The sequence below is a fragment of the Moschus berezovskii genome, chromosome 1, assembly GCF_049115385.1.
Source record: "Moschus berezovskii isolate FMDL1 chromosome 1, NW_MosBer_1.0, whole genome shotgun sequence".
NCBI classification, from domain to species: Eukaryota; Metazoa; Chordata; class Mammalia; order Artiodactyla; family Moschidae; genus Moschus; species Moschus berezovskii.
This window is the reverse complement of record NC_142460.1, coordinates 89,712,596-89,730,787: the sequence shown is the minus strand read 5'-3', so window position 1 is coordinate 89,730,787 and position 18,192 is coordinate 89,712,596. Positions and strand designations below refer to the sequence as shown.

At 43.0% G+C, this 18,192-nt stretch overlaps 1 protein-coding gene and 1 pseudogene across 3 annotated transcripts in view; one reads left to right on the top strand and one right to left on the bottom strand.

Annotated features, from left to right (window-relative positions):
- MYLK (myosin light chain kinase) overlaps window positions 1–18,192 on the top strand; it is a 292,274-nt gene that overhangs the window by 150,910 nt on the left and 123,172 nt on the right. For all 3 annotated transcript variants that reach the window (XM_055396158.2, XM_055396005.2, XM_055396085.2), the window contains 3 exons: window positions 15,658–15,706; window positions 16,818–16,983; window positions 17,872–18,037. In XM_055396158.2, the coding sequence (XP_055252133.2) occupies window positions 15,658–15,706; window positions 16,818–16,983; window positions 17,872–18,037 (381 nt within the window). The remainder of the gene's footprint in view (window positions 1–15,657; window positions 15,707–16,817; window positions 16,984–17,871; window positions 18,038–18,192) is intronic.
- On the bottom strand, window positions 8,105–8,596 carry LOC148778763 (large ribosomal subunit protein eL21 pseudogene; annotated as a pseudogene).

Genomic DNA, 18,192 nt, shown 5'->3' with positions numbered 1-18,192 from the left:
ACCTGGAAAAGTTTTATTAGGTCTTAGTACTTGGGGAGGGGAAAGGGAAGCAGGTAGGAGAGCTGTTAACAGAATGGGAAAACGCTGAGGCTCTCAACCCTGTCCCCTCCCCTTTGGCTTTAATTTGGGGAGACCATTGAAGATGTTTTATTCCTTCTAACACTAGGAGATAGAGAATAACCTAAAGGCCACAGCCCCTTTAAATGTGAATGGCCCTGTATTCCCTTTTGCTTCTACATCAAAGGCCAGTTTCAGCCCATGTGTGGTTTGGGACCACCCCATAGACCACAGGCCTGAGAGAATCCATTCTGGTCCCTTATGCCATGGATAAATTGTCAATGGTGCTGTGCTAGCCTGAAGGGAATCCAGCAGCGCCCCCTGCTTCTCACCAGCTTTATGCACTATGCTTTTTACTTATTTTGTATTTAGAAAGAGCAGAGCTTCTGGAATTAAGAGTATGATTCATATGTGGAGCCTTTTGAACCCCCTAATGGTGACGTTTAGTTGGCAGTGTTATCCAGTGGTCTTGGATTTTAGCTCCACTGACTTCTAACTATGTAGAAATTAACCTTTCAAACCTCATTTCCTTTCCCAGAAACAGATGCTAATGGCTGCCCCATGGACGGTGTAATGATCAGCACTGCACTGTCAAATAGCAGGCCCTCAGTAAATGGTAGCTTTGTGATTCAAACATGGCTTTAACAGCCTAAGAACTACTCGTAGAGGGAAATCCTTGCATGAAGACTGGAAGAGAAAGCTTTCTCCTCTGATTGCCTTTGGTAACCAGGGCCAAGAAACATGCAGTATCCTCCATGAGGGCAAGCATCTTAATGACAGGACCATTCATGACCTTGTGCAGTGGATTAAACCCTAGGCTGAACCCTGGAAAAGGTCTGTGTAGACAGCCCTGATGCTCACCCACCTCCAGAGAGCTGGTCACAGAGCTTGGTGGAGAGCACGCGAGAGATGTGATGCCTGCCCCCTTGGGAGCTTCTCTCTAATGGAGGGGCCGTGGCCTGTTCTCTAGCCCCACACTGTCCAGAAAAATACAGTTCATCTTTGAACAGTACAGGTTTGAACCCTGCAGGTCCACTTACACAGGGATTTTTTTCAGTAGTAAATACTATAGTACTACATGATCTGAGATTGGTTAAATCTGTGATGTAGAACTGCAGATACATAGAAACCACATGTGTGTGGAGGGCTGACTATAAGTTATACACGGATTTTCCACTGCAGGGAGGATGGGTACCCCTAATCCCCAAGTTGTTAAAGGGTCAACAATATAATACTGGGAAATCCCATGCACAGAGGAGCCTGGCAGGCTACAGTTCATCAGGTCGCAAAGAATTGGACAAGACTGAAGTGACTTAGCACACATATAATGTGAGCCACATGTGTAATCTTACATTTTCTAGTAGCCACATTTTTTAAGTGGAAATCAATTTTGATAAGATATTTTACTTAATACAATATATTAAAGATTTATCATTTCAACATATAATCAGTAAGAGAATTATTCCTAAGATATTTTATGTTCTTTAACATTTGCAGCATATTTTACATAGTAGCGCATCTTAATTCAAACCAACTATATTTCAAGAGCTCAGTAATGACTGGTGGCTAATGGCTACCGTACCAGACAGCAGAGCTCTAGAAACTCCCAGGTGAATAGGGATAAACAAGGCTCACATGGAGAAAAGAGAAGAGAAGCCCTCAGGTATAAACCAGGTGGTGGCTTGTCCAGGGCAGTGACTCCACAGTGTGAACCTAGGGTGTGGGGTAGCGTGAACGGTGGGGTTGAAATGAGGAGATATGCCCCTCACCCCATGGTCTGACTCTGAGAAGGCCCTTTGTGTCTCAGGGACCAGACAGTCGCTTAAGTCATTTCAAGCTATAGATGGTTAATTTTAAGGACTTGAGCTCAGGAACCCAGGGAAAGCCAAACTGGTTGGCCGAGAGGTGATCTGACCTCAGAACAGCTCAGACTCACCATTAGGCCTGTTTAACATAAATGCAAAGGCCCCCAGATCACCTGGGCAATCTTGTGAAAATGCAGATTTTGGTTCTATAGGTCTGGAGTGCTGCGCACATGTCTACAGTTCTAACCAATTCAGTTCAGTTCAGTTGCTCAGTCATGTCCAACTCTGCGACCCCATGGACTGCAGCACGCCAGGCCTCCCTGTCCATCACCAACTCCCGGAGTCTACTCAGACTCATGTCCATTGAGTCAGTGATGCCATCCAACCATCTCATCCTGTGTCCCCTTCTTTCCCCTTCTCCTTCTGCCTTCAATTTTCCCCAGCATCAGGGTCTTTTCAAATGAGTCAGTTCTTCACATCAGGTGGCCAAAGTATTGGAGTTTCAGTTTCAACATCAGTCCTTCCAATGAACACCCAGGACTGATCTCCTTTAGGATGGACTGGTTGGATCTCCTTGCAGTCCAAGGGACTCTCAAGAGTCTTCTCCAACACCACAGTTCAAAAGTATCAATTCTTCAGTGCTCAGGTTTCTTTATAGTCCAACTCTCACACCCATACATGACTGCTGGAAGAACCATAGCTTTGACTAGACGGATCTTTGTTGGCAAGGTAATGTCTCTGCTTTTTAATATGCTGTCTATGTTGGTCATAACTTTTCTTCCAAGGAGCAAGCGTCTTTGAATTTCATGGCTTCAGTCACCATCTGCAGTGATTTTGAAGCCCCCCAAAATAAAGTCTGTCACTGTTTCCATTGTTTCCCCATCTATTTGGCATGAAGTGATGGAACCAGATGCCATGATCTTAGTTTTCTGAATGTTGAGCTTTAAGCCAACATTTTAACTGTCCCCTTTCACTTTCATCAAGAGGTTTTTTAGTTCTTCTTCACTTTCTGCTGTAAGGGTGGTGTCATCTGCATATCTGAGGTTATTGATATTTCTCCTGGAAATCTTGATTCCACCTTGTGCTTCCTCCAGCCCAGTGTTTCTCATGATGTACTCTGCATATAAATTAAATAAGCAGGGTGACAATATGAAGCCTTGACGTACTCCTTTCCCAATTTGGAACCAGTCTGTTCCATATCCAGTTCTAACTGTTGCTTCCTGACCTGCATACAGATTTCTCAAGAGGTAGGTCAGGTGGTCTGGTATTCCCATCTCTTTCAGAACTTTCCACAGTTTATTGTTATCCACACAGTCAAAGGCTTTGGCATAGTCAATAAAGCCGAAGTAGATGTTTTTCTGGATCTCTCTTGCTTTTTCGATGATCCAACAGATGTTGGCAATTTGATCTCTGGTTCCTCTGCTTTTTCTAAATCCAGTCTGAACATCTGGAAGTTCACGGTTCACGTATTGTTGAAGCCTGGCTTGGAGAATTTTGAGCATGACTTTGCTAGCGTGTGAGATGAGTGCAATTGTGCAGTAGTTTGAGCTTTCTTTGGCATTGTAGTTCTAACCAGCCCCTGGTGATGCCCGTGTGGCTGGTCCACAGATCACACTTTGAGTAGAAAGGAAGAATTCCATTACAGATGTGATGTATTTATCCTAGTATGAGTGATTCTCAAGGGTGAGCGTGCATCAGAATCACCTGGAGGGCTTCTGAAACCACAAACTGCTAGGCTCTGCCCCAGAGTTTCTGGGTTAGTAGCTGTAGGATGAGCTGAAGAGTTTTCATTTCTAAAAGTTTCCTAGTGATGTTGATACTAGGTTGATGCACACTGGGTCCAACGCTTTGAGAACCAGTAGGCTAGTGCCTGTACCTACTATGTTAGAGTTCTCCAGAGAAACAGAATAGATCATATGTATGTGTGTATAAAAAGATTCATGATAAGGAATTGGCTGTCACGATTATGAGGGCTGACAAGTCTCAAGATCTTCAGTCAGCAAGCTGGAGAACCAGGATACCTGATGGTGTCATTCCTGTCCAAAGTCTAAAGCCTGAGAATCAGACAGCAGATGACGTGGTTTCAGTCCTAAGCTGGAAGGCTGTGCAGGTGATGGTTTCTGAGGCTGCCCTACTTGTCTCTGTTGAAAAGCAGAGACACCTCCCTCATCCTGGAGTGTCTCCCATGGGCTGAGAGTGTGTCCCTCTGTCCACAGCCTGCGCACCACTCTGTTTCTCTCTGGGTCAGGCCCATTGCAGAAAGGCACCCTGCCCTCCTGGGGGTTACCTCTTACTGGGAAAGAGACTATAAATAGACAACCAATAGAACTTGTGGTAGAATTAAGTACTCCCTGACCACGTGTGAGAAACAGAGCCAGGTGGCAGGCCACCTAGAATGTGGCAGCGGAAGGGGGAGTGACCCCATGTCATGGAATTTAAGGGGGAAGAGTGGCTTTAGTGACCACTAGCCTAGCTATGCTGGTGTTGCTGACACCAGAGTTATCTGGTGATATTTGGATTTGTAGGAAATGCTTTTACCCCGTGTTTTTTGCTACTACCCTTTTCTGGGGACAGATTTCTCAGATCCCTTTCATTTTCACATTGAGTTAGATTGATGACAATATATATTTTGAGATTGTGTCTATTTATAGTGACTGAGTTTTAAATCACTGTATTCCCTAAGAACATCTGTTATGGTTCTCCTTTTGTTGTGTTGTTCTCTTCTTTCATACCATCTTCTTTTACCTAAATCTTCTACCTTCTTTAAAGACCTGTAATTATATTTCCCATTTGTACTCTTTATAAACTCTTTTCAGTCCATAACACCCCCGATCACTCTCCTTCTTGTAGGTGTATATGCCCTAGTTATTTTTCTTACCCAGTCAGAATATTAAAATGCTCTGAATTTTTGTCCTTTTCTATCTCATCAAAGTTAAATACATAAATGTAGTAGAGATAAAATTATTCTTTTTGCCCCTGCAATCTCACTGTTAAACAGCTGTGTGTCAAGACTGCCTTGGCAGAGGGCTCACGTATATGCTACATGGAAAGGTTAGATGACAAATGACTTGGTCTCATTCTGTTCTTGAAGGATGACTTCCAAATCCTTGTCTCCTGCCCTCAGCTGTTTCCACCTTCCAATTTGCCTCCAAAATATATGCCAGCGCTGCTGACTGGCCCAGTGTTTACTCCTGATGGCGCCATCTTTTCTCCTTGGCTCCTACTCCTCCAGCCGGCTCTCCCATCTCCACCACACCGCCCCCCCCATACTTTCCCGTTGCTTGTAGTCCTGGCCTCTTCTTCATTCATCAAACTTTATTGCATGTGCTAACTTTGTGCTGTTATCTAAGAGCAACAAGACTTGGTAATTGCTCTCGAGAGACTGACTTTCTTGACCTCATATTTCATTGTTATGTGACGATTAGGCAACAACATCAGGATGCATTTAGGAAGTGCTGACTTTGTGTGGTGCCGTGTGGGAGACAAAATACTTTGTCAGGTCCTTTCTGCAAGAACCTGGTTGGTCAGATAAGACCCAGACATGTTGAAAGCTAAGTCAAAACACAACCCCAGTCATAAGACAGCATTGGTTTATCTGCCAAACGATTGGCACATTGGTTCTGTAAGCTTAGAGGAGGACAAGATATCTGGAGGCTGAAATGGTCTGTGATGTCTTCTTGGTGGAGGAAGGACTTGGTTAGTCCTGGAGGAGCAGGTCAGATGGATGCCATTGGATGGCAGAGTATGATTCTGATGATAGGGATGGGAGAACAGTGGAGAGAATTAAGGCCTGGAGCTGAGGGTCGAGCAGGAGCAGAGATAGTGGGAAATAAAGCTGAAGGAGAAATTGTGAGGAGACCATGGGAGGTCTGGAGCATGAGGCCAGGTAGTTTGTAGAGTCATATCCATTCCAGAGTATGAGTGGACAGTTCTGCCCTTCATCGTTGCTTTTCCATTTTCATGCTTCATATCGCTCTCCATGTGAAAGGAAAAGAACCCATGAAAAGAACCATTCCCTATGAATTCATTGCCTGATGGGTGTAAAAATAAAGACCTGGACTGTAAAAAAATAAAAGAATGAATGAAACCTTAAAAGAAAATAACATAGCAAGACAAGTTATAGACCACTGCTGCCCTTAGCCACAACTAGAAGGACAGACATACTTTGTGCTTGCTTCTGCTTCATGAATCTTCTAACTTATTTTTATTTTTCTGAACGCATGGGTTTCTACCACACATGATCACAGATTTTTCACATGTTCCATGTTTGATACACCATCATTTTGTGTGATTCCAAGCAAAAATGGGTTGCTTATTAGTGCAATGAATTTCTCCAGAACCACGCTTAAAATAAACTTCCCATACACTACACTTGCCCACTGGGTGGTTTCTGATCAGACATCCATATAGTAGCTACAGTCAAATTACTCCCACCACATCAGACCCACAAATGCGGAGGGGCTCAAACCAGAGGTGACTTTCTCTTTATTTCCTTTCTGATAAATTTTTATAAAATCAGTCTTTATGACTTAAGTACTAAAGGGAATGCTGCTATTTGGCTTGGTGTTTTGGGAGGGGGTGGAAATCACAGTGAAAAGTAACTCTTGAGAAGTGAGCTGGGATGCCTGGGAGTCTTGGCCTCAGAAAGAAGACTCTAAAGGAAATAGCCATTTTCTCTCTTTAGAGAATCTAAATCCTTTTCAGAGTACTTATTTAAGACAACTTAGAGATCACTGGTTGCCATTTATTGAATTATTCCTCCCTCCAAAATGAAACTTCAGGTCACTACTCCTTTGAATTCATTTGGTAGGATATGACTACCTTATCCATCAACGACTGGGAAGTAGTTTGTCTTCTAAGTGGTGAATATTTTATTTCAACCCCTTGAGGAAGAATTGGTTCTTTAGTGCATCAGTTCCTGGGGACCCAAACAGAACTCCTGAAATGTCTACTTGATGTCCTGGGATGACCTCCTTAGCCTTATGGAAGGATGAACAGCTGACCCTTGAACAACACAAGTTTGAAATGTGTGGGTCCACTTATACATGGATTTTTTTTTCAATAAACAGTATCTGTATTTTCACTTAATTAAGTGTGGGGAAAAGTTTGTCTTTGATTAGAGATCACAATAATAAAATCAAAAGAACCAGGGTTTGAGTCCCAGTTCTGTACAAGTCATTTCAACTTACCCCCCTTGGGTGAGTCATGTATCAGTTCCTTCATTTTTGAGACAGATTAACAGCATGTTAATCTTCTACTACATGGGGTCGATGCCCCCAATCCCCATGTTCTTCAAGGGTCAACTACTTGTTATTGAGTGTCATTGTATAAGAATAATGCACATGTGTACCTTCCATGGAGAATGCACTGTGGTGTGGCATGACCTCCAAAGCCCACTGCCTGACTAGAGGCTGTAGAGTGAACCGTTTATATGGGGTGAGGCCCTGATTATACAGGGACAGGCAGCCCCTGGAAGAGGCCTGTTAACATGAAAGTCAGGACTTTCATGACTCCAGGAAGACACAGCTAAGACCTTGACAGGTAACAACACAAACCTTCTTGGGAAGGAAGGCTGCCCAGCCACCTTGTCATCCTGAGTTCTCCCTCCCCTTCCCCAGTCCATCACCAGATCTTGCTGGGCCAGCTCACTTGTCCCCACTGCCACCATTCCAGCCCATCATCTCTGTCCTGTTGCATGGATTCCCAACTCGTCTTCCCAGTTGCACACATCAGTCAGTCAGTTCAGTCGCTCAGGCGTGTCCGACTCTTTGCGACCCCATGAATTTCCACATTGCTGCTAAAAAAAAAAAAAAAAAATCAAACATATTTTATCACTCCCTCCCTTCAAATCTTCCAGCAAGGATTTCTACCTTTAAACTGAAATTCAGGATCTTGAGCAGGCCCTGCATTGGAATGTTCCCTCCCCCATCTTTGAAACACTTTGTCTTTCTCTTAAGGCTCAAGTTTTATTCTAGCTTTTATTACACACACCAGTCTACTGGCTGAAGCTCTAGCTAATGCCTTATGCATAACAGGGAATGAAGCTGTGTTTTAGTACAGAAGAGGTCTCAAGGATCTCATGTCATATAGCAGAAAAGTGTCTTGACACCACACTTACCGTCATTGCCCCCCCCCCCCATTTTTTCCACTTCAGTGTCTGTAACTTGTCTTGCTATGTTATCTCCTTTTAAAGTTTCATTCTTTTTTTTTTTTTACAGGCTAGGTCTTTATTTTTACACCCATCAGGCCTTGCATTTATAGGGAATGGGCTCCAACAGTTCGGGTTCCTTTCCATTGGTCCTCACGAAATGTGCTTCTCTGGGTGGAGCAGGCTGGCACTTCAGATGAACCCAAGTCCCTTTCTCTTTGGCTTCTTTCTTTTTCTGATCGTTTTCCTTCACATGTTTCAGGAAGCTATCTCGGCTCTTAGAGTGCTTAATATGCTAGATATGCACATTAAATCTCTTGGCAAGAATCTTGCCCTTAATTTGTTTGTTTACAGCGATGCCAACAGCATGCTGGGTAACATTGTAGACTCTCCCAGTTTTGCCATGGTAACATTTGTGGGGCAATCCTTTTTGAATAGTACCCATCCCCTTGATATCTACAATATTACCCTTCTTGTAGATTTACATGTATGTGGCCAAAGGAAAAACCCCATGTTTTCTAAAAGGCCTAGAGAGCATGCAGTGGGTGCCCTTCCTCTGTCCCTTTGTGTTGGTCAGTTTGGTGAATTACTGGAAGATGGTGGTTCCAGTCGGAAGGGCTCATTCTTTTTTTTGTTTTATAATATATGCACTCTGTTATTTATCCTAACATAACTTTTTCTTTTTGCTATTTTTTTTCTGCTTTTTTCTCTTTATTGAGATACAGTTGACATATAACATTGCTAACATTACTTGTTATTCTGGTGTCCACCTGTATACCTTTGTTCCTCTATTTCCACGACTATACAGTGTTTTGTGATCATTCACATTTAAATCCAAACATGGATATGAGTCAGTGCAGGCATCTGTTTCTTGATGTCTTCTAATATCCCTGAGCATTTGCATTTTGAAATAGTCATACTTGAACATCTGTTGATGTTCAATATTGAAATTTCTTATTGAAATAAATATTATTATAATTTACTTTCTTTTTATTTCTCCTTAATCTTTTACTTAGGGTTTTACATTTGTTTTCTCTTTGAAATTATATAGATAGATGGTTAGTTTCAAATATTGATTCAGCATGGCACAGGGGACCTTGCTAATAAATACATGTTATGAAAAGTGGGCACATGTTCTGATTGAGTGAAGAACCACTATTTTAAGCAATCCTCAGTATCTACTTTGAAGTTGCCTACAAGTAGGATGACTGCTCCCTGGTTTGCCTGGAACAGTCATGATTTATTCCTGTTGTCCTGGCAGAATTATTAATTACGTCCCTTTCATTGTCCAGAGACCCTGTTTAGATAACAAATTGTATCACCACATGTTTTTAGAAGCATTTCTTCTTTTTACCATCATGATCACATTATTCCCCTTTTCAGCAGCATTCTCTGTGTCTAGTCAGCCTTTGACAAAAAGTGCTAGGTCCCTCTACTATTGAACTTTTCACTCCTAAAACCTGCCAGTATTCTCTTTTATTCATCCTTGAACACTCTGAAATTACTGTTTAAATACCTTCAGTGCCTTTTTTTCCCTCTCACTAACTTGATCCTGTCTTCATCAATTCTCGTAACTTACTCTTCTATTTTTAGAACTTCTACCTTAATCCCCTTTCCACTTATTTTTTTTAACATAGCCTTGCCGTTCTGCCAGATTTTCATACTTTCACAAAATTAATTTTGCCTTATCTGACAATTTTCAGCTTCAAATTTTTGCCTATAAATAGACCTTGTTAGCTATTTTAGTCCAAATTCTCTTTTTGCTTTGATGTATTTCTCTGGTGTTAACACACATTAAAATAAGCATTCCTCAATTCCATTTTTAGCTGACTTCTTTACATGTTACCTTTGGATTGTACCATAAAATGCTCTTATTCTGATATACAAGTACCTCCAAACAGCATTCTTTTGTTACTCTTTGAGGAAATGCCATATTTTTGCTTTATTTTCTTTTTTTTTTTAAGGAGTAAAGGAATTTTAACTTTTGGATTAAGACATTTGACTCCCAAGAGTTTTAAAGATGCTTAGTCTAACTTTTTTCATTGTGATAAAATACACATTACATTGAATTTTTCATTTAAATAATTTTAAAGTGTACAATTCAATGGCATTAAGTACATTCACAATGGCGTGTAATGATCAGCACTGTCTAGCTGCACAGCTTTCCATCATCCCAAACAGAAACCCCACGCCCACTGAGCAGTCACTCTCCTTCCCCCTCCCCCAGCCCCTAGAACATACTCATCTGCTTTCTGTCTCTGTGGATTTGCCTCTTCTGAACATTTCATACAAATGGAATCATATATTTTGTGTATGTCTGACTTTTTTCACTTAGCATAATTTTTCAAGGTCAATCTGTGTTGTAGCATGTGTCATCACTTTATTCCTTTGTATGGTTGAATAGCATTTCACTGTATAGATAGACCTTATATTGTTTATCCATTCATCCATTGATCAGCCTAATTTTTATTAAGTCTTTACTACAGCATGAAATGAGTGGTACAGTGTATCATTATAAGTGTAGTGAATGGTACAGAGATATTTTATTTTAAACTTTTAATTTTATATATGCATACAGCTGATTCACAATATTGTGATAGTTTCAGGTGGAAAACAAAGTTACTCAGCCATATACATGTATCAATTCTCCCTCAAACTCCCCTCCCATCTAAGCTGCCACATAACATTGAGCAGAGTTCCCTGTGCTATATAGTAGAAACTTGTTGGTTATCCATTTTAAATGTAGCAGTGTGTACATGTCCCTCCCAAACTCCCAAACTACCTCTTCCCCTCATCTGGTAACCATAAGTTCATTTTCTATGTCTATCAGTCATTTTCTGTTTTGCAAATGAGTTCATTTGTATCATTTCCTTTTAGATTCCACATATCAGGGATATTATATGATATTTCTCTCTCTGTGTTTGACTTACTTCACTCAGCATGACAATCTGTAGGTCCATCTATGTTGCTGCAAATGACATTATTTCATTCTTTTTAATGGCTGAGTAATATTCCCTATATATATATATGTGTGTGTGTGTGTGTGTGTGTGTGCGTGCTATATCTTCTTTATCTGTTTAGTACAGGGATATTTTAGATGAGAGTCTTAGTGGTTGACATGTGACTAATGCTGGGCATAGAGTGTGTATAAGAGGTTATAATATTTGGATATATTTTCTTCTGGGTATTTTATATTTTTTTATGTTTGGGTCATTTTACTATGTTTGGGTCTTTTATTTTGCTTTTACTTGCTTATGATCACATTGATTAGAAAAGTTTGCATGCTGCTCCTTTTTTCATAAAATTCATTTGTTTAACAAATATTTGAATGCCTATAATGTGATGGGAACTAGTGCAGTTACCTCTGATGGATACAAAGTTCTGGTAAGGATATGGTTTGGAAGTTATCAGCTTATGGGTATTATTTAAAGCCATAGGACCAAGAACTCCCAGGGAAGAGTCCACAGCGCTGAGGAGAGGACCCGAGACTCAGCCCTAAGGTGCTCTTGGTAGTTCCAGGAAGGAAGGAGGTTGAAGAAGAACAGGCAACCTGGTAAAAGCAGGAGAGTCTGGAGGAAAAAGTGTTGGAGGTAGTGGCCCCTGGTGTCAAGTGCTACTGAGTGAGATGGGGAAGGGGTTGGACCATGGGGTTTAGCAAGGTGGTGGTCAGCAGGGAGCTCAGTGGAGTGGAGAGGCTCACAGCCCAGCCGGAGTGTGCTAAGGAGCACATGATGTAATATTTTAACATAGTTCTGAGCATTTCATATTTTCTGAAACATAATTCAGTGGCAGAAAAAGAATCTAAGTGTGCATTTTAACTGAGCCACTTATTCTCTCCCTATCAACGTGTGACAATTGCATCGTTTCCAATATTTACTGTTACCAACAAGACCACAGTGAGTAGCTTTGTAAACTTTCTTTCCTACTTTTAGCATCATTTCCTTTGACTAGAGAGACAGAAAGGAAGATGCTGGTCGAAGAGCAGAGCAATTTTAAAGCTTACAATTCTCATGTGCTCAGATGCTTTCTGAAAGAACTGACTAGTTGGCATTCCTCCAGTGTTATCCAGCATCTTGACTGCAGTTGTCAATTGAGCCCTCCCAGAACAGGTCTTTCCTTTTATCTGCTTATAAGTTCTTTCAACCTTGAAAAGAGAATTTAATGAGAAGAACTAAACCCACATTATGGGATGAAAAATATACACAGCTAGTTCAGTTCAGTCGCTCAGTCATGTCCGACTCTGCAACCCCATGGACTGTAGCAGGCTAGGCCTCCCTGTCCATCACCAACTCCTGGAGCTTACTCAAACTCATGTCCATTGAGTCGGTGATGCCATCCAACCATCTCACCCTCTGTCGTTCCCTTCTCCTCCTGCCTTCAATTTTTCCCAGCATCAGGGTCTTTTTAAATGAGTCAGTTCTTCACATCAGGTGGCCAAAGTTTTTAGAGTTTCAGCTTCAGCATCAGTCCTTCCAATGAACACCCAGGACTGATCTCCTTTAGGATGGACTGGTTGGATCTCCTTGCAGTCCAAGGGACTCTCAAGACTCTTCTCCAACACCACAGTTCAAAAGTATCAATTCTTCAGTGCTCAGCTTTCTTCATAGTCCAACTCTCACATCCATACGTGACCACTGGAAAAACCATAACTTTGACTAGATGGACCTTTGTTGGCAAAGTAATGTCTCTGCTTTGTAATATGCTGTTAAGTTTGGTCATAACTTTTCTTCCAAGGAGCAAGTGTCTTTTAATTTCATGGCTTCAGTCACCATCTACAGTGATTTTGGAGCCCCCCAAAATAAAGTCTGTCACTGTTTCCACTGTTCCCCCATCTATATCCCATGAAGTTATGGGACCAGATGCCATGATCTTAGTTTTCTGAATGTTGAGCTTCAAGTCAACTTTTTCACTCTTCTCTTTCACTTTCATCAAGAGGCTCTTTAGTTCTTCTTCACTTTCTGCCATAAGGGTGGTGTCATCTGCATATCTGAGGTTATTGATATTTCTCCTGGTAATCTTGATTCCAGTTTGTTCTTCACCCACCCCAGCGTTTCTCATGATGTACTCTGCATATAAGTTAAATAAACAAGTGACAATATACCGCCTTTATGTACTCTTTTCCCAATTTGGAACCAGTCTGTTGTTCTATGTCCGGTTCTAACTGTTGCTTCTTGACCTGAATACATATTTCTCAGGAGGCAGGTCAGGTGGTCAGGTGGTATTCCCATCTCTTGACGAATTGTCCATAGTTTGTTGTGGTCTATACAGTCAAAGGCTTTGGCATAGTCAATAAAGCAGAAGTAGATATTTTTCTGGAACTCTCTTGTTTTTTTGATGATCCAACAGATGTTGGCAATTTGATCTCTGGTTCCACTGCCTTTTCTAAATCCAGCTTGAACATCTGGAAGTTCACGGTTCACGTACTGTTGAAGCCTGGCTTGGAGAATTTTGAGCATTATTTTGCTAGTGTGTGAGATGAGTGCATTTGTGCGGTACTTTGAGCATTATTTGGCATTGCCTTTATGGGACTGGAATGAAAACTGACCTTTTCCAGTCCTGTGCCACTGCTGAGTTTTCCAAATTTGCTGACATATTGAGTGCAGCACTTTCACAGCATCATCTTTCAGGATTTGAAATAGCTCAACTGGAATTCCATCACTTTCACTAGCTTTGTTCATAGTGATGCTTCTTAAGGTCTACTTGACTTCCCATTCCAGGATGTTTGGCTCTAGGCGAGTGGTCACACCATCATGATTATCTGGGTTGTGAAGATCTTTTTTGTATAGTTCTTCTGTGTATTCCTGCTATCTCTTCTTAGTAGCTTTTGCTTTTGTTAGGTCCATACCATTTCTGTCCTTTATTGTCCCCATATTTGCATGAAAAGTTCCCTTGATATCTCGAGTTTTCTTGAAGAGATCTCTAGTCTTTCCCATATTATTGTTTTCCTCTATTTCTTTGTATTGATCACTAAGAAAGGCTTTATCTCTCCTTGCTATTCTTTGGATCTCTGCATTCAAATGGGCATATCTTTCGTTTTCTCCTTTGCCTTTCCCTTCTTTTCTTTTCACAGCTGTTTGTAAGGCCTTCTCAGACAACCATTTTGCCTTTTTGGCTTTCTTTTTCTTGGGGATGGTCTTGATCACTGCCTCCTGTACAATGTCATAAACCTCCGTCCATAGTTCTTCAGGCACTCTATCAGATCTAATCCCTTGAATCCATTTGTCACTTCCACTGTATAGTCGTAAGGGATTTGATTTAAGTCATAGTTGAATGGTCTAGTGGTTTTCCCCACTTTCTTCAATTTCAGTCTGAATTTGGCAATAAGGAGTTCATGATCTGAGCCACAGTCAGTTCCCTGTCTTGTTTTTGCTCACTGTATAGAGCTTCTCCATCTTTGGCTGCAAAGAACATAATCAATCTGATTTTGGTATTGACCACCTTGTGATGTCCATGTGTAGTAATTTCTCAGCTAACTAAATAGTTATATTAAGGGGAAGCACATGTACAACAATTGCGAACCCATATGGAACCACGATGTGAATATGATGCCACTGTTTGTTATTAACTCTTTTTCACTGAGTTCTTGGTATAACCTTAAACCAGATATGGCTGAGGAAAGTACTCAGCCATGAGCTTCATTCTCCACTCCTATGTTCCTATGCATTCATGTAAGTATGATCCCTGCTGGGATTTAAGAAAGTTTCCCCTTTTCCAGGAAACCCCCTGCAGATCTCCCACTGCAGCTGCCTGCTGTTATCAGGGAATGACTTCTACCCTTTCCATGAGTGCTTTGGGTGGAGTTTTATAAACATTCCCAGTCTATCACAAAAAGATAGCAACTTTCAAGCCCATTGTCATCTCAAAAATTTCCTCCTCTCCCCTTCCCCATTCCTCAAAAATACCCCAGCCACTTTGTGGTCACTTCCTGGTCACATTGTGAGTTGTTCCTGCCAGCAGCAGCGGTTGGATAGGGAGTTGACACCAGCCACCTTGGTCTGCTATTTAACTGCTTCTTACCCAGGACAAGCAGTGCCCAGTGTCCTGCTAGTGCAGGTTCTGGAGGTACTGGCTTCACTGGAGCTCCTCTCCAGTGATCCGCTTGTTCCAGCTGGACAGATACTGGTGTTTGCTGGGCCTCAAGTGGGGTGGTGATGGGGTCAGATGGGAACAGACTTGGCAGGAGTGATGCAAGTGCATCTCTCTGCTCCATTCACTTGGCTCCTTTTCTGGAGAGGTCCTAATTTTCACAAAGCATCCCCAAAGTGGAAGGTCCAAGAACATATAACTGCTCAGCAGGATGGTGGAGTGTTCTAGAACAGGCAGATTGGGATGCCTTCTTGTACCATTACTGGCTCTGTGACTCAAGAGGGTGACTTCACATCTCTGAATCTCATTTTTTCCCCACCAGTTTAAAAAATATAGAAGGATGATATGATACCAGTCTCCTTAAATCACTGCAGGAAATCCATGCAATGATACATGTAAAGTGACCACCATAGAGCCTGACCCAGTACAGGCTCAATCAGGGTGAATTGTTACCATCATTATCTCACTGCATATTCCTTGTTGACTCCCTGACTTTTGTTGCTCCAAGTTGGTAGCTCAGACTTGGCTCTTCAAGCCTTTCTCTTTGTTTCATACTTGCAGGGAGCTTTGTGAAGAAGCCTGGTCAGCCTGTTGTTTCCAAAGCCTTGGGGTAAGTTCTGGGGTGTTCAACCCAGGGTAAGGGCTGGATTGGCTCCTGTTGCCTTGACAGAACAGCCTGGGGAGCAAGTTTTCTCAAGCACCCCTGGTTATAGCTAAAGCACGAGCCTACTGGGTGTGACATGTCATTCACACAGTCCTCCCGACCCTGTGGCCTCTGTGGATCACTCCTTTGGTCCAACAAAATGGAAGTGGGCTATATGGCCATAGTCTGCAGGGGTGTCTAATAACGAAGACCAGAGTCAGAAGATCTAAAATAAGCAGACTTAGAAGAGGCAATCAATATGTGACTTTTCTTATGGCAAGTAAACCTATATTGGCAAGGGTAAGTAAAAATGGCTGCTGTAACAAAGAAGCCCCTAAATCACAAAGGCTTAACACAAGGAAAGTTTCTTTCTTACTCAAGCAAAACCAGTTCATATTTTCTCAGACAAGTGGAGAAGCTTCCAGCTAAATTTCAGGGACCCAGGCTCCTTCCGTTTTGTGGCTCCATCATCTCCTTGGCAGAACTCTCTGCATCTAGCCAGCAGAGAATCACATAGGAGGTTTTGAACGGTCCAGGCTAAAAGTGGCACACAGTGCTTCTGCTTTCTGTTCACAGTCTGTTGGCCAAAACCTGGGCTTTGGCCAGAGTTCAGTAGAATTCAGGTGTACCTAAATTCACTGGACTTCCCAGGTGACTCAGTGGTGAAGAATCCACCTGCCAATGCAGAAGCTGCAAGAGACATGGGTTCAATCCCTGGGTCAGGAAGATCCCCTGTAGTAGGAAATAGCAACCCACTCCAATATTCTTGCCTGGAAAATCCCATGGACAGAGGAGCCTGGCGGGCTACAGTCCGTGGGGTCGCAAGAGTTGAGTGTGACTGGGTAACTGAGCAGGAGGAGGAGCACGAAGTCAAGGGGCTAAAATGGAGACTAGCTGCACGCTCAGGCCATAGAGGAAATAGGCTTTGGTGCCATAGATATTTTCCAGGAATGTATTTGAGGCACAGAATTAGGAAGGTTTCCCTTTGCTGGTTTCTGAGCCCATCTTAAGTGACTGGGGTGGGGATAGACAGAAAAGGATCTGCATTGCTATGGATTTCCTGCCGATCTTTTCCCAGGGACAGATTTGCAGCCCCTGCTGTGGAGACCCGTCCTAGTATCTGGGGAGAATGTCCACCAAAATTTGCTACCAAGCTGGGCCGAGCGGTGGTCAGAGAAGGACAGATGGGGCGGTTCTCCTGCAAGATCACTGGCCGGCCCCAGCCACAGGTCACCTGGCTCAAGGTAGGGTTCTATCTGCCCTGACTCTGGGTGAGATCCCTGGGCTAGCGGGAGTCTGTCTTCCCAAGCAGTTCCTGCCACTTCAACTGTAGATGGCCCTCGAGTTTCTCCTGTGTTTGGTAGCCATGCCTGTTCTTGCCCCTGTGCACTCAGCCCACAATGTCCTGTAATCCATACACTCACAGAACAGCGTAAAACTTCTGAGTCAAGACAGACCTGACCATGTCAAGAGAGTGGACTTTGAAGTCTGGGGTTGATTTCAAGCCATAGCTCCCTGATTCACAGAGCATGTGATGCTGGGCAAGACATTGGTCTTTTAGAACCTGGGTTTCCTTATCTGTGAGGCAGAGATAATGCCACCAACCTCAAAATACTGTTGGGAGGCTCCACGTGGGAGTGCTTTATAAATCACTGGGGCTAGGCACCGCGAAGACAGAGGTGGGGAAGCAGGGGAGAGCAGGAGGAGTGGGTGCAAATAGGGCAGCGAGGAGGTCAAAGCCAGGGAGAGTCGGTTTTTCACGGGTGGAACTCCTGGATAAAAATGAGCCATGAGGTGCCTTTTTCCTGTGTCCTGATTCTCCTGTTCTGACCCTGCAACATCTATAAAAGGAAGAGGGAGGCAAAGGAGAACTAAAGTGAAGAATGTAGAATTTTCCGCCTCAAACTCGGACTCCTTTCTCTCTCAGCTGGACGGAACACCACAGCGCATCCATACAGCAGAGTCAGGGCCCTTAGGTGGCCCTCAGGTTGCTCTCTGAGCCTGATGACAGAGCCCAGAGCAGAGGGCCCTGATGCCTGCGCCTGGTGTCTGTCCCATGTAGATTGGCAGCAGACAGGACAGAGCTGAAAGGTGAGCAGTTTCTCTGACCAAGCTGCCTGTGCCATCCACAGGGAGATGTTCCCCTGCAGCCCAGTGCTCGTGTGTCTATGTCCGAGAAGAATGGGATGCAAGTCCTGGAAATCCACGACGTCACCCGAGATGACATGGGAGTATACACGTGCATGGTGGTGAACGGGTCAGGGAAGGCCTCCATGTCTGCTGAGCTTTCCATCCAAGGTACAGTCCAAGCGCTCCACCCAAGGGCTGTGGGAGGGCTATTGCAGAACTGCCCCTTCCAGGGTCCCTAAAGGATCTAGAAGAGCTGCTTGATCATGACACACCTGTGTGTTACATGAGTCACACTTATTTACTCAGGTATCCATCCCCAGGTC